This window comes from Arctopsyche grandis, chromosome 11, assembly GCF_051622035.1.
Source record: "Arctopsyche grandis isolate Sample6627 chromosome 11, ASM5162203v2, whole genome shotgun sequence".
NCBI lineage: Eukaryota > Metazoa > Arthropoda > Insecta > Trichoptera > Hydropsychidae > Arctopsyche > Arctopsyche grandis.
This window is the reverse complement of record NC_135365.1, coordinates 18,366,058-18,388,049: the sequence shown is the minus strand read 5'-3', so window position 1 is coordinate 18,388,049 and position 21,992 is coordinate 18,366,058. Positions and strand designations below refer to the sequence as shown.

The window sequence follows — 21,992 nt, the reverse complement described above, 5'->3', positions numbered from 1 at the left end:
ATGCAAAATTTTGGTGCTACAAATTGTATCCTTCAAATTTAAACTAAGGATTTAGAATAAATAAAAATGTTTTTCTTGCAAATACAATTTATTTCATTGGGTAGTTAAAAAAAATGTTTATTAAATAGTAACAACTACTTCTCATAATAAATCTCTTTAATTATTTTGGCAGAGAAATTTAAAACTAGCTTAGTTTTTTGAACAGACCATTAAAAATTCAGGAAAATCCATATATTAATCATTTTTTTTATCAATGTGATTATGGTCGATATTAGTTATATTACGAGCGCTTCATAGTGGAACTGTCAAAATATTGCGGGCATAACGTTAAATTTAAATCGATCTTACGTTAGTTTTAGCGAATTGTCCGATTTGAAGAAATATTATCTACATATATATTCTTTATTTCGTTATTTTATGTCCGCTTTTAGAAACAACTATTGCCTGAAATTAATCAGGACGTTTACAGTTTATCGACGTATCGGAATGTCTACAAAAAACATGTCAAACCGTAAGAGAGTTTCATTTTTATTTTGATATATTATATATTTTTATGTTTCATATAACATTAAAGTGAGTATATGTATTTGTATTGGATCTAACATTTACAGAAACAATATATAATTTCAGTCAAATAAAAAAAAAATGAGAAACTGCTAATTAAACGATTAATTGTTTTTGAAAGTCATATATCCCTTGATTATCATAACACTAAAGCTACCGGCAATTATAATAAATACAGGACCAAAGACATACATATATTAAGGTGGCCATTCGTACTGTTTTTACTGGATTTTTAGTATCTGTCCTGGTAAGTCGTGAGATAAAACCAGTACACTTTTTTTTATCTAATAGATGAATTTACATATACAAAACCTTCAGCGAAAATGATGTCTCCTACAAAAATATTGGCAAATTAGTCAAATATTGTCTTTGTTTATCAGGAACATTGCATCTGCCGAAGGAATTTTTTCTTCGATGAACAATATGTGGTCCAGTGATAAAACACAATATTGAATGTTTAAACCTCAAAATGTTTGCTAATCGATACTAATAATTTTAACCAGTTCTGTGTAGAATTTTATAAGAGCATAAAGAAAATTCATTCTTTGTTTGTTTAAAGTGAGCATGTTTTTCAAATTGAAAACCAGGACATTTAACATATATCCAAGTTTATTATAAGCTTTTTATTTCAAATTTTAAGTTATGGTAGTATTTCATATTTTATATCACAATAATAAATAAATAATAGGTATACATTTACACTCTTTCACCATATCAAATATTTTCACTGTCTGTCATGTATAACATGGAAAAGTTTTTCTGTTGTGGCTTCCTCTTAACATTTGGAAAAATTCTTGATTGGCCTAATACATAGTAATATATTTTACTGTAGTGAGAATGTCAGGCCTCATTTTAAAATTTATTGTGGTCCCAAATTTTTATTGAAAATTTATAATGTATTATAGTCAGTGCAATGCGAAAAGTACGAATGTCCAAAATTAGCCATTTTCTTCACCTTTGTATTTATGTATACTACCATAAGGGCATATATTTGGAGTTTGAGCACACAACGATAATAACAATAACAATACCATATATACATATGTATGTATTTATTAGGGTTTCTGACCCGGGTCGACTCGAGATAGACATTCCCGGGAATTCACGGAATTTTTGTTGTCCCGTGTCCTGGGAATTTTTATCTTGAATCCCGGGAATTGGATTTAAAAAAATCTTTTAAACATACAACTAATTTAAAAAAATTGTTTTCGTCCCTTTTAACAATAAAATTAACTTCGACTGAAACTGAAAGAGTTTTTTCCATTGCTGGAAATTTTTGTACAAATCTAGAATTTTTGTTAAATCTAGAATTAGACTTTCGGATTCTCATTTAAATATTTTAGTATTCTTAATAAGCTACTTAAAATAAGTTTATTTTTATAATTACACTTTTTCAAGTTAATAGATATATCACGCATTGTTTTGTAAATAAATAAATATTTTTTTATTGATAAAAAATATATTAAATTGAAAAAAAAAGTTTTTTTAACATGTGTCCCGGGATCCCGGGAATCCCAGGAACGATCCCGGACTCCGTCCCGTGTACCAGGAATTGAAATCAGAAACCCTAGTATGTGCATATGTAAATACAATATTTAAAAACATGACTTAATTAATTTTCATAAAACGATATGCAGCTTTTGAAAACACACTAATGTGATAAGACAGATAAGGTATATGTATGTATTTTACCTTATCTTTCACAAAGGTGAGTTAAATTTGCTAAACTGTATAAAATTTAATAAAAAGTTTACTCAATTAAACGTTTAAAATAAAACAAGTAAAATATAACTACTCGATTATAAATGCTTTAAATTCAAATTGAAAATCTCAAAAACTATGATATAAATTTTGGAAATAATTTTTTCACAGTCGTTTGTTCACTTTTCCCAACATTTGACGATTTTGAAGAACTTTTAAGAATTTTGATTATTTTTTTGCAGACAGATTATTCCCAATAGGAAGATAAAAAGCAGTGATCATTATGTACTCCAATTTTTCAGAACACAGATTATTCCGCACATATGTAGATTTGTTAACAAGATAATATTTTTAACGCATTTTGTTTTCAAATAAACTTTAAAATATTTGAGTTACCCAATTTCAAGTTATAATTCAATTTTATTTTATGGCATAATCATATATGAATATTTTTAATATCTTTAATGTTTAAATACGTCAATACACCAATTTTTTTAATATACTGATTTTTTAATCAGCATATTAATTATTTTCTAACTCTTGTAAGCTTACCATTGAAGACATCAAAAATCAACTTATATTTGTTCATGACCAGTCTTTTATTTTTATTCTCACTGTGTATCATTAGTTACTTGGAAAAAATAACTCAAAATTGTATAAATATGTAAAATCATACTTAGAGACACGTATTTTGGGCATTTTGCTATTAATGCTTAACTGATGCTAAAATTCGGAATAGATTCTAATAGATGCTAAATTCGTAAAATATGCGAATAGAAAAAAAATAACAAACAAAAGTGAAATTTGCATTTAATTTATAAAATTAATAGACAATTTAGAAGGGTCTTCCTATCGCTTTGCCCATTTATTATGTGAAGAAATTGAGGAGATAAAACAGAGCTTGCAGTTTACCATAGACGGTGTTTTTCCTGTCGAAACCAAGCAACTGCTTTTGTCTACTATGTACTGTAAACAAAAGAAGACAGTTGAAGCTGTGTATCCAAATGGCTGCTTGAAAAAGCGTCTTAAAACTAGACTAGCACTCAAGACAAATTAAGACAAATCTATTCCGAAAAACATTGAGTAACCTATTCGACCCATCTGTGGCAGGTACAAAATCTAATATTAATGTTAAATAAAGAAAGTGTTGTTTTTTATTAACAGAAGCTCAATGTTTGGAAGGATATCAGCACTTTTTTAGACAATTAATAGAGAATATAATAAGTGAAACGTAAAGGAGGTATGTAAAAAGTCAATCCACGCCGGATATATTGCTATTATTGATGGTAACAAAAATTAAATATGAAGAGTTTGTTTGTGCAGCTCTAAAATCTATTTGGTGTCCCATCAATAATGTGGATGCTGAAAGGTATTTTAGTAAATACAATACAATATTGTTACCGATCGTCACACGAATCTCAAAAAAGAATCTGTAGAAATATGCTCCATGTTGAGTTTTAATAACTTTAATTGGTATTACATATATTTTTTGTCTTTGTATTTTTATATTCATGTTTTTTTCGTTGTAATTTTAATTCCAAAACATTTTTGAATTTTTCTATTATTTTTTAATTATTGTGTTGTCTTTAAATTGTATATATGTATATAAATTTTATTAAAATATAGAAATTTTTTATCATTTAAAATTAAACTTCATAAAAATGGATGCTAAAATTGAACATTTTTAATGCCCTAAAACGCTAAAATGTAAAATGAAAATGCTAAAATTGACAAAAATAGATGTCCAAAATACGTGTCTCCAATCATACTGTATTGTACAGTGGTTTCTATACGCTCTTGTTCGTTTAATTCGCAATCTATCTTTTTTTTTTTTATAAAAGCCCAAAACTTTTATTTCACACACAATAAAAACACAGTGCATTAGCCCTGCATGCATAGGTGATTCTATTGTTCGTTTTTTATCAAATTTACGACATACTCAAGTACAAACATGATTGCAGCGATTATGATAAGTGTTTCATCATAATTAAGTGTTAATTGTAGTGTTTATAAATACACATTCCTAACAAAAACCTCATTCGAAAGGTCTCTTCTGTCTCTTGACTTGATTAAGGAACTTTTTGTAATTATAAATGAATCTACTTTCTTTCTCATTTAAAAAAAATCTTCGTTCAAATTTTGCTTTTGTATATTTTCACACATTAATTTATATTGTTTTAGTTAAAATGCCGCAGCCAATAGTAACTGTTTCCGAGGGTAAATTACAAGGTGGTTCATGTAAAACTATCGATGGTGTTCAATATGATTATTTCTTAGGAATACCGTATGCTAATCCACCTGTAGGAAATTTACGATTCAGTGTATGTTTTTTTTCTTCAATTTTTTATGATATAATTGTGTTAAATATAGAAAGATTTTAATTAAAAATTTTTTTTGCAGGATCCCCAACCTCCAAAGAAATGGGATGATGTTCGAGATGCTGTAACTCAACGCAGTATCATTCCTCAGTTTGATTTACGGAAAAGACAAATTGTTGGTGATGAAAACAGCTTGTTCTTGAATGTTTTCACCCCAAGTTCCACCCCAAATACTTCTAAGTTGCCTGTAATGGTATATATACATGGGGGTGGTTTTTATGTAGGTAGTGGAAATTTCGAAAGGTTTCGCCCAGATTTCTTTATCCAAAAGGAAATAGTTTATGTCACTATAAACTACCGTTTGAGTGTGTTTGGCTTTCTCTGTCTTCACAATTCTGAAGTTCCTGGAAACGCTGGATTAAAAGATCAAGTGCTCGCCTTGAGATGGGTCCAGAAGAATATTCATACGTTTGGTGGAGACCCTCAGAATGTGACATTAATAGGAGCAAGTGCTGGTGCCGTTTCTGTCCATTACCATTTAATGTCCCCTATGTCTCGCGGTCTCTTCTCGAAAGCCATCATGCAATCTGGCACGTGTTTAAACTCCTGGGGTATACAAAATGAACCAGAGAAGAATGTATTTGATTTGGCAAAAAATCTGGGACTCGACACGTCAGACAAAGTTGAGGCTTTGAACTTTTTGCGTTCGGTTTCGGCTGAAGACTTGGTTGAAGCGTCACGTGCTGAATTTACTTATAAGTCGGAAGGTGTATTTTCCAGTGTCATAGAAAGGAGTTATCACGATTGCGAATCGTTTATCACTGAATCTCCAATAGAATTGATGAAATCTGGAAATTATGCAATTGTACCATGTATCAAAGGTTTTGTTTCTCATGAGGGATTAAATTTTATGGATAACGACACTCTAACAACTATTTCTAATGGCAAATGTCCAATAAGTGTTGAAGAGTTGAAAGTATTATTGCAAAGAAACCACAATCCAAATATATTGACAGAGGAAGTCGAAAGATTCCATCAATTTTATTTTGGAGACAGTAATAATTTAACGAAAGGTGTTGTTGACTTCATTTCGGATTTTTGTTTTACAAAATTTGAATTCCAGTCAGTGAAACTATTGCGAAAACACAACAAATCAGTATTTTTCTATTTATTAAATTATAGGGGACTACTTAACATGCCATTACATAGATTAATGGATTTTAATGTTGGAACAGCACACGGTGAAGAAAATAATTATTTTTTCAAAAGGGAAAAGGACGATCTTCAACTAACTGAATCTGATAAGATTGTAAGAAAAAGGCTTACGACAATGTGGACAAATTTTGCAAAATTTGGGTAAGCTATTTGTTACGTATCAAAATATTCCAGAAAATTAACATAAATAACACAAAGTTTTTTCCCAATTTCAGAAATCCTACTCCACATGTTGATGAAATAATTGATACAATTTGGAAGCCTACAAGTGAGAAAGTAATCGATTGCTTGGAAATAACTCAAAACTTAGAGATGATTTGCAATCCATTGTCAGAAAGAATGAGTTACTGGGAAAAGTGAAAAAAATGATTGGGTTAGAAGATCGCTTTAAAAAAAACGACATACTTATTGATTGAAAAATAATGTATATTTTGTCTAAAAAAAAAAATATATATATATATATACATATATACATGTATCCAAATTTATTTATTATAATTGCATTTTTACACTATTAAAAATAAGTCTTTTAATGTATGTTAGGAAATTCTATCCTAACATCTACATTACATATATCTTCTGCACATACACATACCTAACTAACTGTCTGCCTGCTTAGGGGAAACACTACAATAATTGGCCATTTGGATAGAAAGTAAAAAAAATAAATAAAAACTACTTACACGATAAGACATTAGTTCAAATCAAAATTTATTTGAATGATGTGTTTTAAAGTGTATTGAAACTAACAAATATAGGTATTGTATAAGCTAATTGCATGAAATTTGTTTTATTCATATACAAGCATAAAAGTAGAATGCATAGAATGGTCATTGTTAACAAAAGTATCGCCTAAAAGCAAAGAGAGAGAGACGAAGTTTAGCAAACAATGAACAAACTCTGCCGCGCAGAGTTTTTGTAGCAACATTTTTGGAGGCTGAGAGCGATTCTATGCATTCTACTTCGGTTCGGTGATTACTAGTCAAATGTGAACCGGTCGCTCTAGATCGGTCACACGTGATGACCCGTCACCCTAAAACTGGTCACACCCGAAAATTGGTCACGAAAAAACTGGTCACACCCAAAATTTCGACCAATTTTTAATTTTTGGGTGTGACCAGTTTTTTCGTGACCAATTTTCGGGTGTGACCAGTTTTTTCGTGACCAGTTTTAGGGTGACGGGTAATCACGTGTGACCGATCTAGAGCGACCGGTTGTCCTGTGACCGGTTCACATTTGACTAGTAATCACCGAACCGAAGTAGAATGCATAGAATTGTTCTCAACCTCCAAAAATGTTGTTACAAAAACTCTGCGCGGCAGTTTGTTCATTGTTTGCTAAACTTCGTCTCTCTCTCTCTTGTCTCTCTTCTGACATTCCGTCTCTCTCTCTCTCTCTTGTCAATCTCTAAGATGGCTCGCTTTCAGACGATACTTTTGTTAACAATGACCATTCCATGCATTCTACTTCCATGTTATTTACCTATAAATTTCAAATGGCCAACGACTGCGCCATTTTCCTCACCTTTTGAAAAGCTTGGTCAGTTTGGAAGGTTTTTGCGAGGCATTAAGGTCCGAAACTACATATGAATAGATCATAATGTGACTTGTAACGAGAAAAAACTCTTTATTGTCTCAGTATTCAAGATGAATATAATTTTCGCAACTGGCAGCCCTGATCGATAAATGTCTTAAAGCGCGGTTGTTGAACGAGACCTACGTTCTTACAATGTGAAAATAAAACTAAGGATGTGTTCTAAATTAACGGATACCGTAGTATCACGTACATCAGTCTATTTTTGATATCTTAATCGTATTTTATTAATGTAACTAATTACTTTCTCTCTTATGTATATTTGCTATAATCTGATAGTATTATATTTAACATAACCTTCGCGTGTTGCGACATAACCTTGAGAATAGTGTGCGAAATTCTCGATCAATTAACCGAATTACGTTGTTCTAATACGTATAAATAATACTAAATTTTGTAGTACTAATTAATAATTAAAAAAAAAAACTGTATATAATATGATGTAACATTACATTATTAAAGTTACAATCTAACTATGTCGAGTCCATAGCAGATCGGTACTTGTGCATGAATCTTATAATTAACATATTTTCAATATTTTATGTGGATCAAAAAATTTTGTTTCTCCAAAAGAAGTGATTTTTATACATAAACAGCCTAGTGATGCATGAAAGTTTAAAATTTCGATAATAACGAAAAAAGTAAGTAAATACCATGTAAAGATACAAGATGAATAAATAACTTTGGGATGCTTTGGGAATATGGCTGGAAAAATTGATAATGTTGCAAAATATTTTTCAAATAATGTTTCAGGGAATTAAGAAAGAATACGAAATTAACCCAAATGGGTTAGAAAGACTTTCTGTTAAGTGCTTTTTTGTTATTTGGGATATACAATAATGAAACAAACAATAATTATGATTGTTTTTAAATGACTTTTGTTGTATTGAAACCATAATCCACATAAGAATTAAAATAAGTTTTTTTCGGTAGGAAACACATGTGTTTTTAATAAAAATTCATTCAAAGGCCGTCAACACTGCCTGTTTTTAAATCCTCCAAACTTCATACAAAAAAAGTTTTATTTAAAAGATTTAGTTTCAAACTTTCGTTTATATGTAGATATCATACTAGAATGTCTTTGTCCAAAATATCGATAAAGAAATTAAAAAATATATATATATATATATATATATATATATATATATATATATATATATATATATATATATATATAGATATATATATATATATATATATATATTATATATATATATATATATATATATATATATATATATATATATATATATATATATATATATATATATATATATATATATATATATATATATATATATATATATATATATATATATATATATATATATATATATATATATATATATATATATATATATATATATATATATATATATATATATATATATATATATATATATGTTTTTAAGCTTGATTTTTTTCCATGGAATTAATCGATAATATTAAAAAATAATACTATCCAGAAGATTTCAAATCCTCAGCTATTGAAATTCTCTGGTTCCTCCCCTTTTTTTGAAATTTTGAATTTAAAAGAATTATATTTATTACACATTATTGAAATTTGAAAGACGTTTACTACTCAAATACTTATGTTTAGATTTAAAAAAAATATTGAGGTAGAAAACCAATCTTTATAGATGTGGTAAAGTTAAAAATTTGCGAAATTCATAAGCTCATTACATCACGGAAAAAAGTGCATTTTTTAAAACGCTCATGTCTCACAAATATAAACAAAAAGAAACCAGATAAAAATTATTGTCATATTGGAATTTAGTGGGTCAAACTCAGTAAAGTTTGATTAGTCTCTGCTCCAGTAGTTTATTTTTGTTGCTGTTTAATCAATATAGTAGGTTTGATAAAATTTATGAACGATATTACAAAATAAAGGACAAAATGGCAATTTTAGAATATATAAATAAACCTTAAGAATAGAGCAGTGAAATAAAGAACTGTCCTCTTAAATAGAGCACGAATGGTCAGAATATCCGTAATGAATGATTATAATGCCATTTTGCAATACTAGATTTAAATTTTGACAATCTTAAAAATGATTCAATCATAACTTCAATTTAAATGTTTGAACATTTCTTTCCAAATTTCATTTGTTTCTTCGTTCATTATTTAATTTACGAAACGTATTTTATTAAGTAAAAAGCGATATCACTAAATTGAAAGATTTTTATTTCATATTATTGGTTGGATTTAAATTATTTTGAAGAACCATTACAGCTGTAAAATGACTGGGTGCACCAAACAACCAACTTCAATTTTGGAAAAGAAAAAAAAATTACCGTGCCCATGTGCAACATGTCCAAAGAAAAAGAAAACAATCGTGAGAAACACATCGCAATACTTCATCCTACAAAATATGTAAATCAACGAGGAATAAGAAACGAATTAAATTTAAATCTAAATTCCAGCGATATTGTCAACCGCCAGTTCCCGAATCGTTTGCTCCGAAACGTTCATATAAAAAACCTTCCGACGCATTTGTGGATTCGACTATTTACAATCTATCTTACAAATGTATCCCTGGTGTTGACGTGCGATGTAAGCCGATCGTTCAATACGGTAATTTAATCCTATCTTCGGCAAAAATGACGACGGATACCGTTCACAAAGTAAATCAACATTTTTTGACTCATTATACATACATATTTTATTTAACTGGATAATCTGAAGCATGTGCTATATATTTCTAGTTGTCGTATTTGCCAAATCCTGCAAAAATGCTGAAGCCATTTATTCCACGCAATAACGACCTGTCAGGAAAGGGACCAATGCAAGATTTGACCACGCACAAACATGACTATGTGCCGAAACCGTTTACCTTAACAAGTGCTATTAAACCAAATATCAATTTAGGCCTGTCTACAAAAGCTATAGATGGTGATTTTTCGTATAATTTCAACTGCTATTCTTGACCTTGTCAAAACTTTGATATAAAACTTGAAAGCAAATGAAAAAAAAATCATTTCCATACATGGTTTGAATATCACAAGTTTTCACAATTTGGTTTTCATACTTTTAATCGTAAAATATGTATATTATTCTTTTATTATTATTGATTTGTAATCTTATTTGTTCGAATGTATATTTTTATGGTTCCCACAGGTACAACTGTATATAAGGGATCATACCAAGCGCCCGGCGGAGTACCTTTAACTAGATCATACGCTCCGCGTTCTTTTTACAAAGCGCCTAGTCAGAAAATGGAAACATCCACCGTACACAAAATCACTTATTGCCCTAATTTAGCTGTACCCAAAAAAGCCTTGCCGTGGGTCCCGAAATCTGAATACAGAAAATCAACCGCTGCGTTCGATGATAATACGATTTATAAAAATTCATTTCTTCCACCGGGATGGGAGTGCGAAGACTACAGTAATGAACCAAACTGTTGTAACACCGACGACTTTGGTAATTTTCTATATTATCCATGTCAGTCATGTCATGCAACAAGCATTCGCACTTTTTATAGTGGCGATCGGATAAATGCACTCAAGAGAGCCGCACTCTCAAATCCAAAGAGAGACATCCAAACTTTCAAAGATGCTCAAGAAGACCTAACCAGTAGCGGCTCGTGAAAATTCATAGTGGTGGAGCTGCAGAGATAAATCAGGCTCGTTAGTAGCTCGTTAACCAAACCGGTGATCGAATGAAAACAAAAATAGGTAAAAGTGAAAACGCTCGACAGGAAAAGCGGGGCTAGATGTTGGTTGCCATTCATTATGCCGGTGCCAGACATGAGTTCAAAGAAGTGATCACTTCTTTGAAGACTTTGCTCACATATTGTTGTATCTGCCAGATATGTGTTCAAAGATTTGATCAACTAGGCTCGCGCAACTGGGCTTCGCGCAGTGTGGCAGGCACACAAACATTGGACTTTGATGTGCGCTAAAAAACCGACACGGAACGGCAAAGCGCACTTAAGTGATCAAATATGTGACAATAGTATCAAATGCCCGTGTCACACATGTGAACACTTATTTGATCACATGTCTGGCGCCAGCATAATGGCAACCAACATCTAGCCCCGCTTTTCCTGTCGAGCGTTCTCACTTTTACCCAAAAATAGTATGCATATGTACTATACTGGGAGGTCTGCAACCCGCAGCCTATGTAAACGACAAAAATAGCATGCATTTGTACTGTGCTGGGGTCTGCAGCCCCGCAGCCCATATGGACGAGCCGCCACTGGACCTAACGCAATAGAATTGAACCAAAAAGCGTCAAGGGGTATTTGTATGTTATCCGAGGGTGCTAATCAGCGGCTCGTCCATATGGGCTGCGGGGCTGCAGTCCCCTCCAGCACAATACAAATGCATGCTATTTTTGTTTTTTACATAGTCTGCGGCCTGCAGACCTCCCAATATAGTACATATGCATGCTATTTTTGTTTTCATTCGATCACCGGTTTGGTTAACGAGCTATTACAGCCTGATTTATCTCTGCAGCCCAACCACTATGAATTTTCACGAGCCGCTATTGGTGCTAATCCTTTTTTGTGGAGCACCTTTGAAAATGAGGATTCACAGTGCATTCTTCCGGGAACCTTTTATAATAGCTTATTCATCGATTAAACATTCATCACTGGACCAGTTCTGGTGCTTCATTCATCATTGGTTCCCAACAAAACCAAAACTTGCACATATGTTAAATTATAAAAAAATGGAAAGTTTGTTAAACTACTTTTCATGGCTCAATCATCATTTCAAAACATTCGTAAGTTATTTTATAATCATAAACAGTATTTAAATTTCTTACGTATATATTTTTCAGATTGTACTTGCAGAAATGATGAAAATGGTACATCTGAAACCTTTCCAAAAGCAGCTTGTTAGTTATTTTTTTGCATGTCAGACGTGTTTTTATATATCTGTAACATTATGTATAAACTAATAAAGAAATGGCTTAAAATTGCTGTAATTCTTTAAATTTTAATGCGAGCAACAAATAAATACTCGCTAGTGATTTAATTTAAGCAAAATTTGAATTTAAATGCTTCCACAATGTAAAATTTAATAAAACCACACGAATTCTTCCTAAATAATATTATCGTTTTATTTTTGTTAAGTATTCTCACTCTATGTATAATATTATATTTTCCACACCTTATATTTATGTATGTAATTGTACACAAAAATATATATTTTCCAAGACTTTGAATAAATCATTAATATGTATAAGTTTTTGATTACCATTGTCCTGCAGTCTCCGATAATATATTTAAAAAATGTTCTATTAATACACTTTTATTTTAATTAGGTGCATTCAAGGCAAAATACTCGGAGAGGGATTCTCTCGAAGGCAGCAGCCAAATATGTGCGATGAATCCAAATAATTTTAATAAAAGTTGCAGCATATCTGAAGAATCGTCGGGTACACGCAGCTCACATTCACTTGTGATCGACGAAGACTATAAATGGCGAAAAACTGCAGTAAAGCGAACAAAGAACAATGAAGCAAGTAGACAAAGCCGATATAGAAGAAAACTGAAGCAATTAGAAATGGGCAATCACGCTACGACTTTGGAAATAAAACAAACGAGTTTGAAAATTAATCTCGAGAGATTGGAAATGAAAATTGAACGCATTAGAAAACACATCAAACTTAGTAATCCTTCAAAAAGTCATCAAGAGCTGCAGACCATGATGAAAATGAAAAACAGCGAAATCAGAGACGTGCGACACTGCAAATAAGACCATAATTTCTCAAGTTTTGTGTTCATACTACCTAGTTCCAATTTTAACAATCCTCCGGGCATTTGTAGTATGTTAGGTTTAGCTATTATTAGCACGTTCTTGTATAGCACTTAACTTGAAATATAAAACGTACATGAATATTGTTTTATTTGTAATTGACACAAAACGTAGTCTTCGAACATGAGGTGTTGCCGTGACGAGAAATAAAAGACATTCGATTTTTAGAATATTTAGTTTATTGGATTTCCGTCTGCAATTGGTTATTTTATTTGATTGATAGTATTGTTGGAATAGCATACACCAAAACCAAATGTACAAGTGTGATAAATACAGAAAGTAAGTTACAATACGTTACTGTGATGATTTCATCAAATATACACATGTATGTCCACTATGTTTTGTAAAAGAGAAAATGTTGCTTGAACGTCAAGTCTTTGTACAAATAATTTTATGCAATGATGGCATTATTAGATCAAATGGGAGAGATGCGTTGTGGTAATGGCACTAATGTAAAATAAAAACCATTTTATTTATTTATATAAAGTGCAACCATACAATACAGCATATGGATAAATATTCATATAAAATACTAGTTGAATGTACATGTACACAAGAAACAATACATGACAATCGTAATTGTGACAAATTAAAAATCCTAAACTCATACATATATATATTTATATATACATAAAGACAAACAAAATTGAAAGATTGTCACAAATTTTTATTGCATCCAATTTCCATATTTGATACCATATAATTGATAAAAAAAAAAAAATTTACAAGAGCCACAGAACATAAATTAGACAGTGGTAAAAATAATGTGAATCATATTTAAAAAATAGAAGCAATTTGCAAAATAAAAGTTAATTATTTATATATATATATGCTACAACCATAAATCATGATTACTATAAATACATGTATAAAAGTGTATACATAATAAATATCAATTAGGAATAAATTCAACATAATTTGTCATCGAGGATGATATTTAAAAATAGTAGAAAACACTAACAATTCAACTGCGGCCCCAGTTCTCCGAAATTCATACGAACAATCAAAGAACTGGGGCGAATTCGTAATAATGCACGATCCAGTACAAAAATGTAAAAGTTCATTGAATACAAATTAATCTTTCAATCTTAATTGTTACCAGTCTCTTAGTTGATCCCGCATACACAAACATTTATTTTAGTCTCAATATTACACTCGTCTGAATGATGCTATGAAACAATCAACACTTTTTTTTCACTTCAAAGACCACCCAGTAGTTCACACTATGCGATTTGTAACATTACGCTGAATGAAGAGCACTGCCACACACGGCTAATTATTTGTCATCACCGTCAAAGTTAATTTAATTGCGTGCAAAAATATATGACATTTCAGTATTCCGACAAGCAAGTAAAATGTAATCTGAATGTTTAGGCAAATCTATCACGTTTGACAAATTCTGTTTATTCCGATGCGTCGTCGTCGTCTGCATTCTCCAAGTAACTAAATTTATTTTGTGCTATGAAGTTCTGAAAATCAAAAAAAACCCAATAGTTAAAATTCTAGTTATGAAAAAAAAAAATTAAGACTTTCAATGTTTCACAACGAATACTTACTGGTGGTTCATGATCTTTAGCCTTAGGCATGGGTCGTTCTTCGACATTGCGCTCTTTTCGAACTTCTTTGTTGTCTTTCTCGGTAGTTTCTTTTGTGTCGCGGTTTCCACTAACTGCTCTATCACTGTTTGAGCTCCTTGATGATCTACCACCATCTCTGGATTCTCGTCCTTCTCTCGCGTCTTGTGTGTTGCGATAATCTTTAGATTCTTTTGAATCGTAATCCTTAGAATCACCATCTCTCGAGCCTCTGTACTCTCTGGAGCTGCCGGTTCCTCTGTAAGGCAAACGATTGCCACCTTCATCACGAGGATAATCGTCCCGACTACGATCATCTCTACTACGCTCCTCACGATTTTCATCCCGACCACGATCGTCACGACGTCTATCATCTGAAATTGACGATAAATATTTCTGTAATTTAAACTCGACTATTACATATTATTTAAATAATAAATTGTTCAAATTACCAATTCTCCTAGGAGGACCTCTTTTGTCATCAAAATCGTCGACCTGAATCGAAAAATTTATTTAATTAGATTGTGACCAGCTTTGTTTTAAAAAAAATCACTGCGAACTTAAATACCTTCTTGTCTCTACTCCACATTTTCTTCTCCTCTTGTTCTCGGCTATGTCCATCACGTAATCTCATTTCCTCAGCTTTTTTCATAAGGCGTTCTTCGATTTCTCGTTCTCTATAATTAAATTTAAAAAAAAAACAATGATTCATTAATTTGTATGAAAAGAATGCTTAATTTTATTTTTTTTAATTATGATAAACTACAAAGAGGTCCATTTTATGGATTACAAAATTAATTTTGTGCATACTATACGACCAGATTACATACCAATGTAAGTGGTGTCAGAAGTACAACTTTTTTATATGCACAATTCAATAGTTAAGTTAAAAATTATAACAAAACTGAATTAATTTTTGTGCAAAAACATAAAATATAAATTAAATACTAACCGAGCAGTAGTGTCGACAGGTCTGGCAGCACCAAATATGCTAGCCGCTGGAACAGGTGGTTTATATGGCCTCTTTTCTTCAGCAGGCTTTTTGTCATCTCCCAGTGAAGGGGATACAACTTGTTCGTTTCTATCTCCGTGTGATCCACCAGCAGATTCGGATCTCCTATCAGAACTGTCTGAGCTTTCATTTCCATTATCTTGTTTCGCAGATTTCGACTTGTCATCATCGGCAGAGGGCGTTGGGTTCAATGGAACAGTTCTCGGCAACAGTTGAAGCTTCGGTCGAGTTCTCGGTTCACCTGAAACTTCCGCATCTTGAAATGCCAGAAGACGAACGTGGAAGGAAGTCCATTTTGTATTAAAACATTTGTAATATTAAAGAAAAAATCGATTTCAATGTGCGCATATTTCAACAAATGTATCAGCCAGCCAAACACCTTATTCTCATTGACGAGATCTCACCGTTGAAACTTGAAATGTTCAAACTTATTTGGCCGTTTTTTTTTTGTTATTAATTCACATTACAAAGTTGTAAGGAAAATGAGAGTATAAAAATAACCTGTGTGAAACAAGGTTTGGGCACCACAGCATTAACAATTGTACGCAAAAAAAAAAGAAAAAAAAATGTCACCTCTGTCTCCATCCCTATCTCTCTCTCTATCTCTATCTCCATAGCCGCCACCAAAGCTTCGGCCAAATCCTTCCCTGTAAAATAAAAACAAACAACATTACAAGATGACTGAACTGTTAAAATCTGAAAAGCCTATAAAATATGTATTACCGTCGAAAACCACCATCTCGTTCACCGTCTCTTCCAAATCCCCTATCCCTATCTCTCTCGCCATCTCTTCCGAATCCTCCAAATCCTCTATCCCTGTCACCATCTCGTCCATAACCCCTATCGCCATCTCGGCCATAGCTTCTTTCGCTATCTCGACCAAAGCTCCTTTCACCATCACGTCCAAAGCCTCTATCTCCCTCTCTCGAGAAACCACCACCACCGCCGCCTTCTCTTGAAAATCCTCTGTCACCATCTCTTGAAAATCCTCCTCCTCCTCCTCCTGCTCCACCACCTTCTCGGGAAAATCCTCGATCACCATCTCTAGAAAACCCTCTATCTCCTCCATCCCTCGGAGGTCCTTTGTCTCCAGAATCCCTACCACCGTAAGAACTATTCGGAGGCGGGTCTTCTTTTGGACGTGCATCGCGCCACCCTCCAGGTCCTGTATCAACTGATAAAATATTTTATAGGTTATTTACGTACATTTTCATGGTGCAAATAAACTTTACCATCAATAAAAAAATTACCATCTCTATCTTCTCGACGAGAATACGAACTGCCCCAGTCACCCCCACCTCGTCCACCTTCTCCCCTGTCTCTGTCGCCCCTATCCCTATCTCTATCCCTATCACCACCACTACCACCTCCGCCGCCGCCGCCACCACCACCTTCTTTTTCAGTGCGTGTACCGGAGCGCCAGTCTCCTAAAGTACGTTCTGGATCATATTCACGATCTCTGAAATTTAAATAATACAATCAGTAATGATACGAAAACCATATAACTCAACAAGAGGAAATTTTATGAAATACAAACCTATCACGATCACTTCTTCGTCCTGTTCTACGATCTTCAGAATTCGACACATCAATACGTATCCGTCTACCGCATACATTCTGAAATAAAACGATAAAACATACATTAGATACAGTGTAAGAGTACATTTAAATTAATAAAAAAAAAAAAAATGCACTAACCAAATCTGCAATGTTTATAGCAGCGACCAGACTCTCCCGATCTTCAAAGTCGACATATCCAAAGCCTCTCAATCTGCCGTCCAATTCGCGAGGCAGACGCAAATTTGAAACCTGTGAACAAATACATTTAGCACCACTCTCAAGTTTGATATAAATTCGAGGATAATTTTTTGAAACTCATACACACCTTCAGATTAACAAACAAATCTTCAATGGTGCTGTCTTCAACCTCGTAAGGTAGATTGGAAATGAACGCCATGTACGGTGGATGCTTGGGTACGTTTTCATCATCGTAGGTGCCGCCGCGAGAAGCGCGAGACGCTGACGGCAGTACTACGGGTGCACGAGGACGGCTCGACTGTCCCACATCTGAAAGGGGCAGATCACAAGGATGAATGTCAATCACTACTAGCCCGATACAAGATTTCGAACGCAAACCAAAACGAATGTACCCTCAGAATCGTTGCACGTAACCGATGAAAGGCGGCCAGAGTAAGACTAGTCTGAATTGAGTTTTAATCCGAGATTAGATCAACTCGCATATTAGACTAAAATTGCTGACCGTGGGTAGGTTTCAACGATGGACGGTCGCAGCCTCCGCCACCGTAACCGGAGACGTCTCGGGCGAAGCAACCACATCGGAATTTCTGGTCCCCCCACCCTCCAATTACAGAGGCACCCAGCTAGAGTGTGATAATGTGCAAACAACGCACTTTGGCCATTCCTCAGACCTTCCCGGGACTAAAAAGCGGTAACAGGTACCGGTGCGTGAGCCCCAAGTGCGAGATTTACCCTGGCCTGTGCAACGATAATATCATCATTGGGTAGTTACTCTTGCAATATTTTAATTGACAGATTTGCCAATACATATATGTTACATATTTGGTAAACAATGGAAGCAGCTAGATTGCACTTTGCCACAAATGCAAATAGTGTTATTACTGTTGACATTTTACAACGTCACAGCATATGGACGCATTGGATCTTAGTATTGTGCATTATAAAATTTGCTTCATTATTTAATTTAATTTTATATAATGATGTACGATAAACCTTTGGACTGAATTTCATTAAATAGGCTGACTGTGATTGGACCATAAAGGTAAATAACCGTACGTATAATAAAATTTAACAGATCATCTGTTATATTCGAACCGCATTGAACATGTGATCTCTGACTGTGTAATGACTCAGTAAAAAGTACGCATTTTCAGTATAAATATAATAAATGATGAGTTCAGTTTGTATTATGGGGCTTAAAATGTCGATAAACGTTTGGACGCATTTTATCTGTGAAATTGATATTGCATGAAATAATAAAAAAATCAGTCTATACTACGTGAGTAATAAAATATTAATATTTTTCTATCGATCACCAATATTTTCTGGTGATCGGTGGATGCCTTCAACCAAAGCTGGATGAAGAAATCTCCAGCACGCTTATATTTTAACCCACACGTTTTTTTAATTGCGTCCACCCATTTTTTGTGGTCTTCCTTTCCAGAACTTCCATTGTCCACCTTTCTAGCTAAGCAATTCGCTATTGCCATTTCAATATTGGGTACTTATCATTTATTCGGACACATCCGAGCATCGAGTATACACACTTTTACACTAGGACATACAAATACACAGTAATTATATGAATGGCCTCCAGGTGTCGCAAGCAGTTTTAGTAAAGTAACAGTACACAACCAATGATTGACGTTATATTGAATACAAAAAAAAATAATCGTAAGGCGGGGGGGGGGGGTATGTAATTATTATAGTTAAATATATTTTTTATAGTCATTTTAAATTAATAGTTATATTGAATAAAAGGAAATTGAGGATGAACCTTTTTTTTTTGCGAAAACACTGAGTGGGATGTGGTACATGTTTTTTTTTAAATACTTAAATCATGCGAAAAAAACGCAGCACTTTTATCCCATATATGTACATGGCACAGTCCCAAAAATCACCCCCTCGAGTGTTTTAAGTAATATTTTATCTTTGCCTGACAGCGATCGATAACGGTGAATCTCATATTTGAAGAAATGTAGGAGAAACTGTCTGATCAGATGCACATGGATGTGTATACATGTGCGAGCTTCCAAACATATGCACTCTGTAAGTGCAACTTTACCCGAATTCGGTTTGGGGAGCCCCACTATGAAACGGTCACAGTGGTGAGCCAAAGGACGTGACGTTCCGTACCACTCGGTGTGTTTTCGTCCTAACTCTGGTCATGACTAGAGATCGGCGGTCAAGTTGCTGCCAGAAAGTAGGAGAGCAAAGAAACAATTAAAATCTGATAAAACGAGAAGGTGGTGGAAAGTCAAACATATAAGACTTCTAGCTATCAAACGTCACCGTCTTCAAAAAGTACGGAAATTTAGATATGTTCATTACGATTATTTTTCAACATCAAACTATCAAAATCGATTTAAATTTCCATCGTTGACCAAACCTCGTAAAATGGCGGAATCAAAACGATTGGAAGACTAGGAATAGATAGTGAATCGTCAGCGAAGTGAACCATAGAAAAACCCTGTAAAAAAAGTGGTTGACAATATTGAACTATTTTTTTTTTTGGTTGCTGAGCATTTTGTCCGCCGAACCTAGTCATCATAAGTACTTTTTCAAAACAATCAAAAATCTTTTTCTTTTGGGCAAAGTGGCATTTTTAATTTAAAAAAACCAGCGACCAATCATTGTTTCATCATTTTCGTACGTCTCTTCATTTCCTCTTCTATACTTCCAGACATTATTTTTAACCACTTATAATCGCCATGCGTTTTTAGACACTGATTCGACCATTTTATGTTTGTGTTTAGTGTCAACCCTTGACACTTGACCTCTTGAATATGTAACAAACTAAGGAAAAATATCGATTTTATTTCAATTCCATTAGTATCACAGGATATTTTTAGATGTCATTGTGAATAAACCAAAATTGATTTCGAATCATAGTCTTAAAAGCGAAAAAGCGCGCACTCGGCGATTAAGTGGCTAAAAGTACCTCGAAGCGATGCTCGAATAGTTATATAAAGATTAAAAAATTGAGGAATTCACACTAGTGAGAGCACGAAAGGGAACTTCTTTATGATATACAATGATTCAGCTATAAAAGATAGTAGGCGATTTTCACTTACAACAATGAGCCCAGACTAGGATCCATATATATGAGTGAGAAAAATTTCAGTCCAGTGCATGTTAGAGACGAGTGAATTTATCGAAATGGCTAGAAATAATTTCACAATCGACGCAAAGATGCAGATAAGAGTGCTGCGACTATGCAAACCACACTGTCGCTCATAGTCGACCTTGCGAGATTGAAAAGCCAAGACGATAGCCAACAACGGCACAGCACCACATGGTAATTCCGATGACGATGTCTTCTAGCGAGCATCGTCAAGAACTCGTCTAGCATCTAGCGTCTAGTAGCGTGGTAGTTTATGTAACTTTGCTTAGGGTCAAGCCTTCGTTTTTGAAACTTGCAATGAGTGCATTTCCACGTGGTGTAAGTGGGGTGTAAGTGGGGTGGGGTGGGGTGGATTGCACCACGCCACAGATGAAGGGGGGGAAGAACAAAATAAAGCAGACTCACCGAACTCGTCTTCTTCCTCCGTCCAGGTCTTAGTCTGGATGCTGAGCGCGATGGGGGCGTCTCCGAGGAAGTCGCCGATGCCGAGGGTCTTGCCTTTGATGCGCTTCGACTTCTTACCTGTGGAACAAGGTCACGTGACGTCAGCATTGTGGGCGAGGGGTGGGGTAGTGCGGGGCGGGGCGGGGGGGGGACGCCGCACTGCGAGGCGCGCGCTCGCGGGGCGGAGGGGGGAGGGGGGGGGGGCGGGGTGGCCACGCGGCCGAACAGCCGGCGCGCGCGGAGGCGGGGGGGAGGGCGCTGTCGCCCCTCCGAGGGCGGATTCCCGGACGCGGCCGGGGAAAGGAAGTGGGAAGGGAGTGGAAGCGAGCGGAATAGAGTGGAAGGGAACAGAGAGAGAACGGAGCGGGTGTTACCTGTGGCCGCCATGGTAATCGGTCCCGGTCGGGCGCGCACTGCTGCCAACTGACGGCCGCCGCCCGCCCGCCTTCACCCGCGACCTGCAATCCGCAACCGCATCCGGTCATCACGGCCATGTGCGCACAACCAGACCCAACACGCCGAGACGCGTGCATGCCCCGCCTCGATCGATTCCTTTATTCTGGCGATTTACTCTCGATAAGCGGTTAAACGTTTGTGTTTCTTGCAGAGCTTGCGAATTTTAAAATATTCCGTGCATATGAAAAGCTATCGCGTTCGAAATTTTCAAATTGAAAAATAAAATTCGTCGCTCTCCGAAACGTGTCTTGAAAAAATATCGAATCGTTTTTAAGAGGGCTGTATACCCGAAACCTTAATTTTGTTCCCGTTCCTTTCTTCGATATACATATATTGAGTGAATGCGACAATATATATCTATATATATATATATATATGTATATTGAGTGAATGCGACAGTTACGTATTTTAAATTGACGAAATCGAATTTTCGTATTCTCCTATTTTCTCCTCCGAAACTGGACCAAT

At 34.3% G+C, this 21,992-nt stretch overlaps 4 protein-coding genes across 11 annotated transcripts in view; 3 read left to right on the top strand and 1 right to left on the bottom strand.

Annotated features, from left to right (window-relative positions):
* LOC143919269 (uncharacterized) overlaps positions 1 to 13,235 on the top strand; it is a 494,191-nt gene extending 480,956 nt beyond the window's left edge. Inside the window, exon 5 of the mRNA XM_077441494.1 lies at positions 12,663 to 13,235. Within this exon, the coding sequence (XP_077297620.1) occupies positions 12,663 to 13,096 (434 nt within the window). The 3' untranslated portion in view covers positions 13,097 to 13,235. The remainder of the gene's footprint in view (positions 1 to 12,662) is intronic.
* On the top strand, positions 253 to 9,707 carry LOC143919266 (juvenile hormone esterase-like). 3 transcript variants are annotated; one of them, XM_077441482.1, is made up of 6 exons: positions 253 to 348; positions 432 to 511; positions 4,447 to 4,586; positions 4,666 to 5,939; positions 6,014 to 6,171; positions 9,613 to 9,707. In XM_077441482.1, exons 2-5 carry the CDS (start codon positions 487 to 489, stop codon positions 6,156 to 6,158), a joined length of 1,584 nt encoding a protein of 527 aa, XP_077297608.1. In that variant the 5' UTR covers positions 253 to 348; positions 432 to 486; the 3' UTR covers positions 6,159 to 6,171; positions 9,613 to 9,707. The 3 variants fall into 3 exon arrangements, with proteins under 3 accessions (XP_077297608.1, XP_077297607.1, XP_077297609.1); XM_077441481.1 differs by having other exon boundaries at positions 274 to 511; positions 9,613 to 9,706; XM_077441483.1 differs by lacking the exons at positions 253 to 348; positions 432 to 511; positions 9,613 to 9,707 and adding an exon at positions 4,201 to 4,348.
* LOC143919273 (uncharacterized) lies at positions 7,469 to 12,581 on the top strand. Of its 5 annotated transcripts, none has more exons than XM_077441503.1 (6): positions 7,469 to 7,694; positions 9,570 to 9,726; positions 9,815 to 10,015; positions 10,097 to 10,283; positions 10,509 to 10,814; positions 12,177 to 12,581. In XM_077441503.1, exons 2-6 carry the CDS (start codon positions 9,631 to 9,633, stop codon positions 12,236 to 12,238), a joined length of 852 nt encoding a protein of 283 aa, XP_077297629.1. In that variant the 5' UTR covers positions 7,469 to 7,694; positions 9,570 to 9,630; the 3' UTR covers positions 12,239 to 12,581. The 5 variants fall into 5 exon arrangements, with proteins under 5 accessions (XP_077297629.1, XP_077297632.1, XP_077297633.1 ...); XM_077441506.1 differs by having other exon boundaries at positions 7,470 to 7,580; positions 9,624 to 9,726; XM_077441507.1 differs by having other exon boundaries at positions 7,472 to 7,623; positions 9,624 to 9,726.
* Positions 13,236 to 13,322: 87 nt separating the features above from the next.
* On the bottom strand, positions 13,323 to 21,637 carry LOC143919259 (uncharacterized). Of its 2 annotated transcripts, none has more exons than XM_077441472.1 (13): positions 21,443 to 21,637; positions 21,030 to 21,146; positions 17,628 to 17,809; positions 17,441 to 17,551; positions 17,280 to 17,359; positions 16,993 to 17,201; positions 16,466 to 16,916; positions 16,316 to 16,389; positions 15,683 to 15,998; positions 15,299 to 15,407; positions 15,183 to 15,225; positions 14,713 to 15,104; positions 13,323 to 14,625 (listed from the first exon to the last, which is right to left on the bottom strand). In XM_077441472.1, exons 1-13 carry the CDS (start codon positions 21,453 to 21,455, stop codon positions 14,560 to 14,562), a joined length of 2,163 nt encoding a protein of 720 aa, XP_077297598.1. In that variant the 5' UTR covers positions 21,456 to 21,637; the 3' UTR covers positions 13,323 to 14,559. The 2 variants fall into 2 exon arrangements, with proteins under 2 accessions (XP_077297598.1, XP_077297599.1); XM_077441473.1 differs by having other exon boundaries at positions 15,683 to 15,983.
* Positions 21,638 to 21,992: the final 355 nt, after the last annotated feature.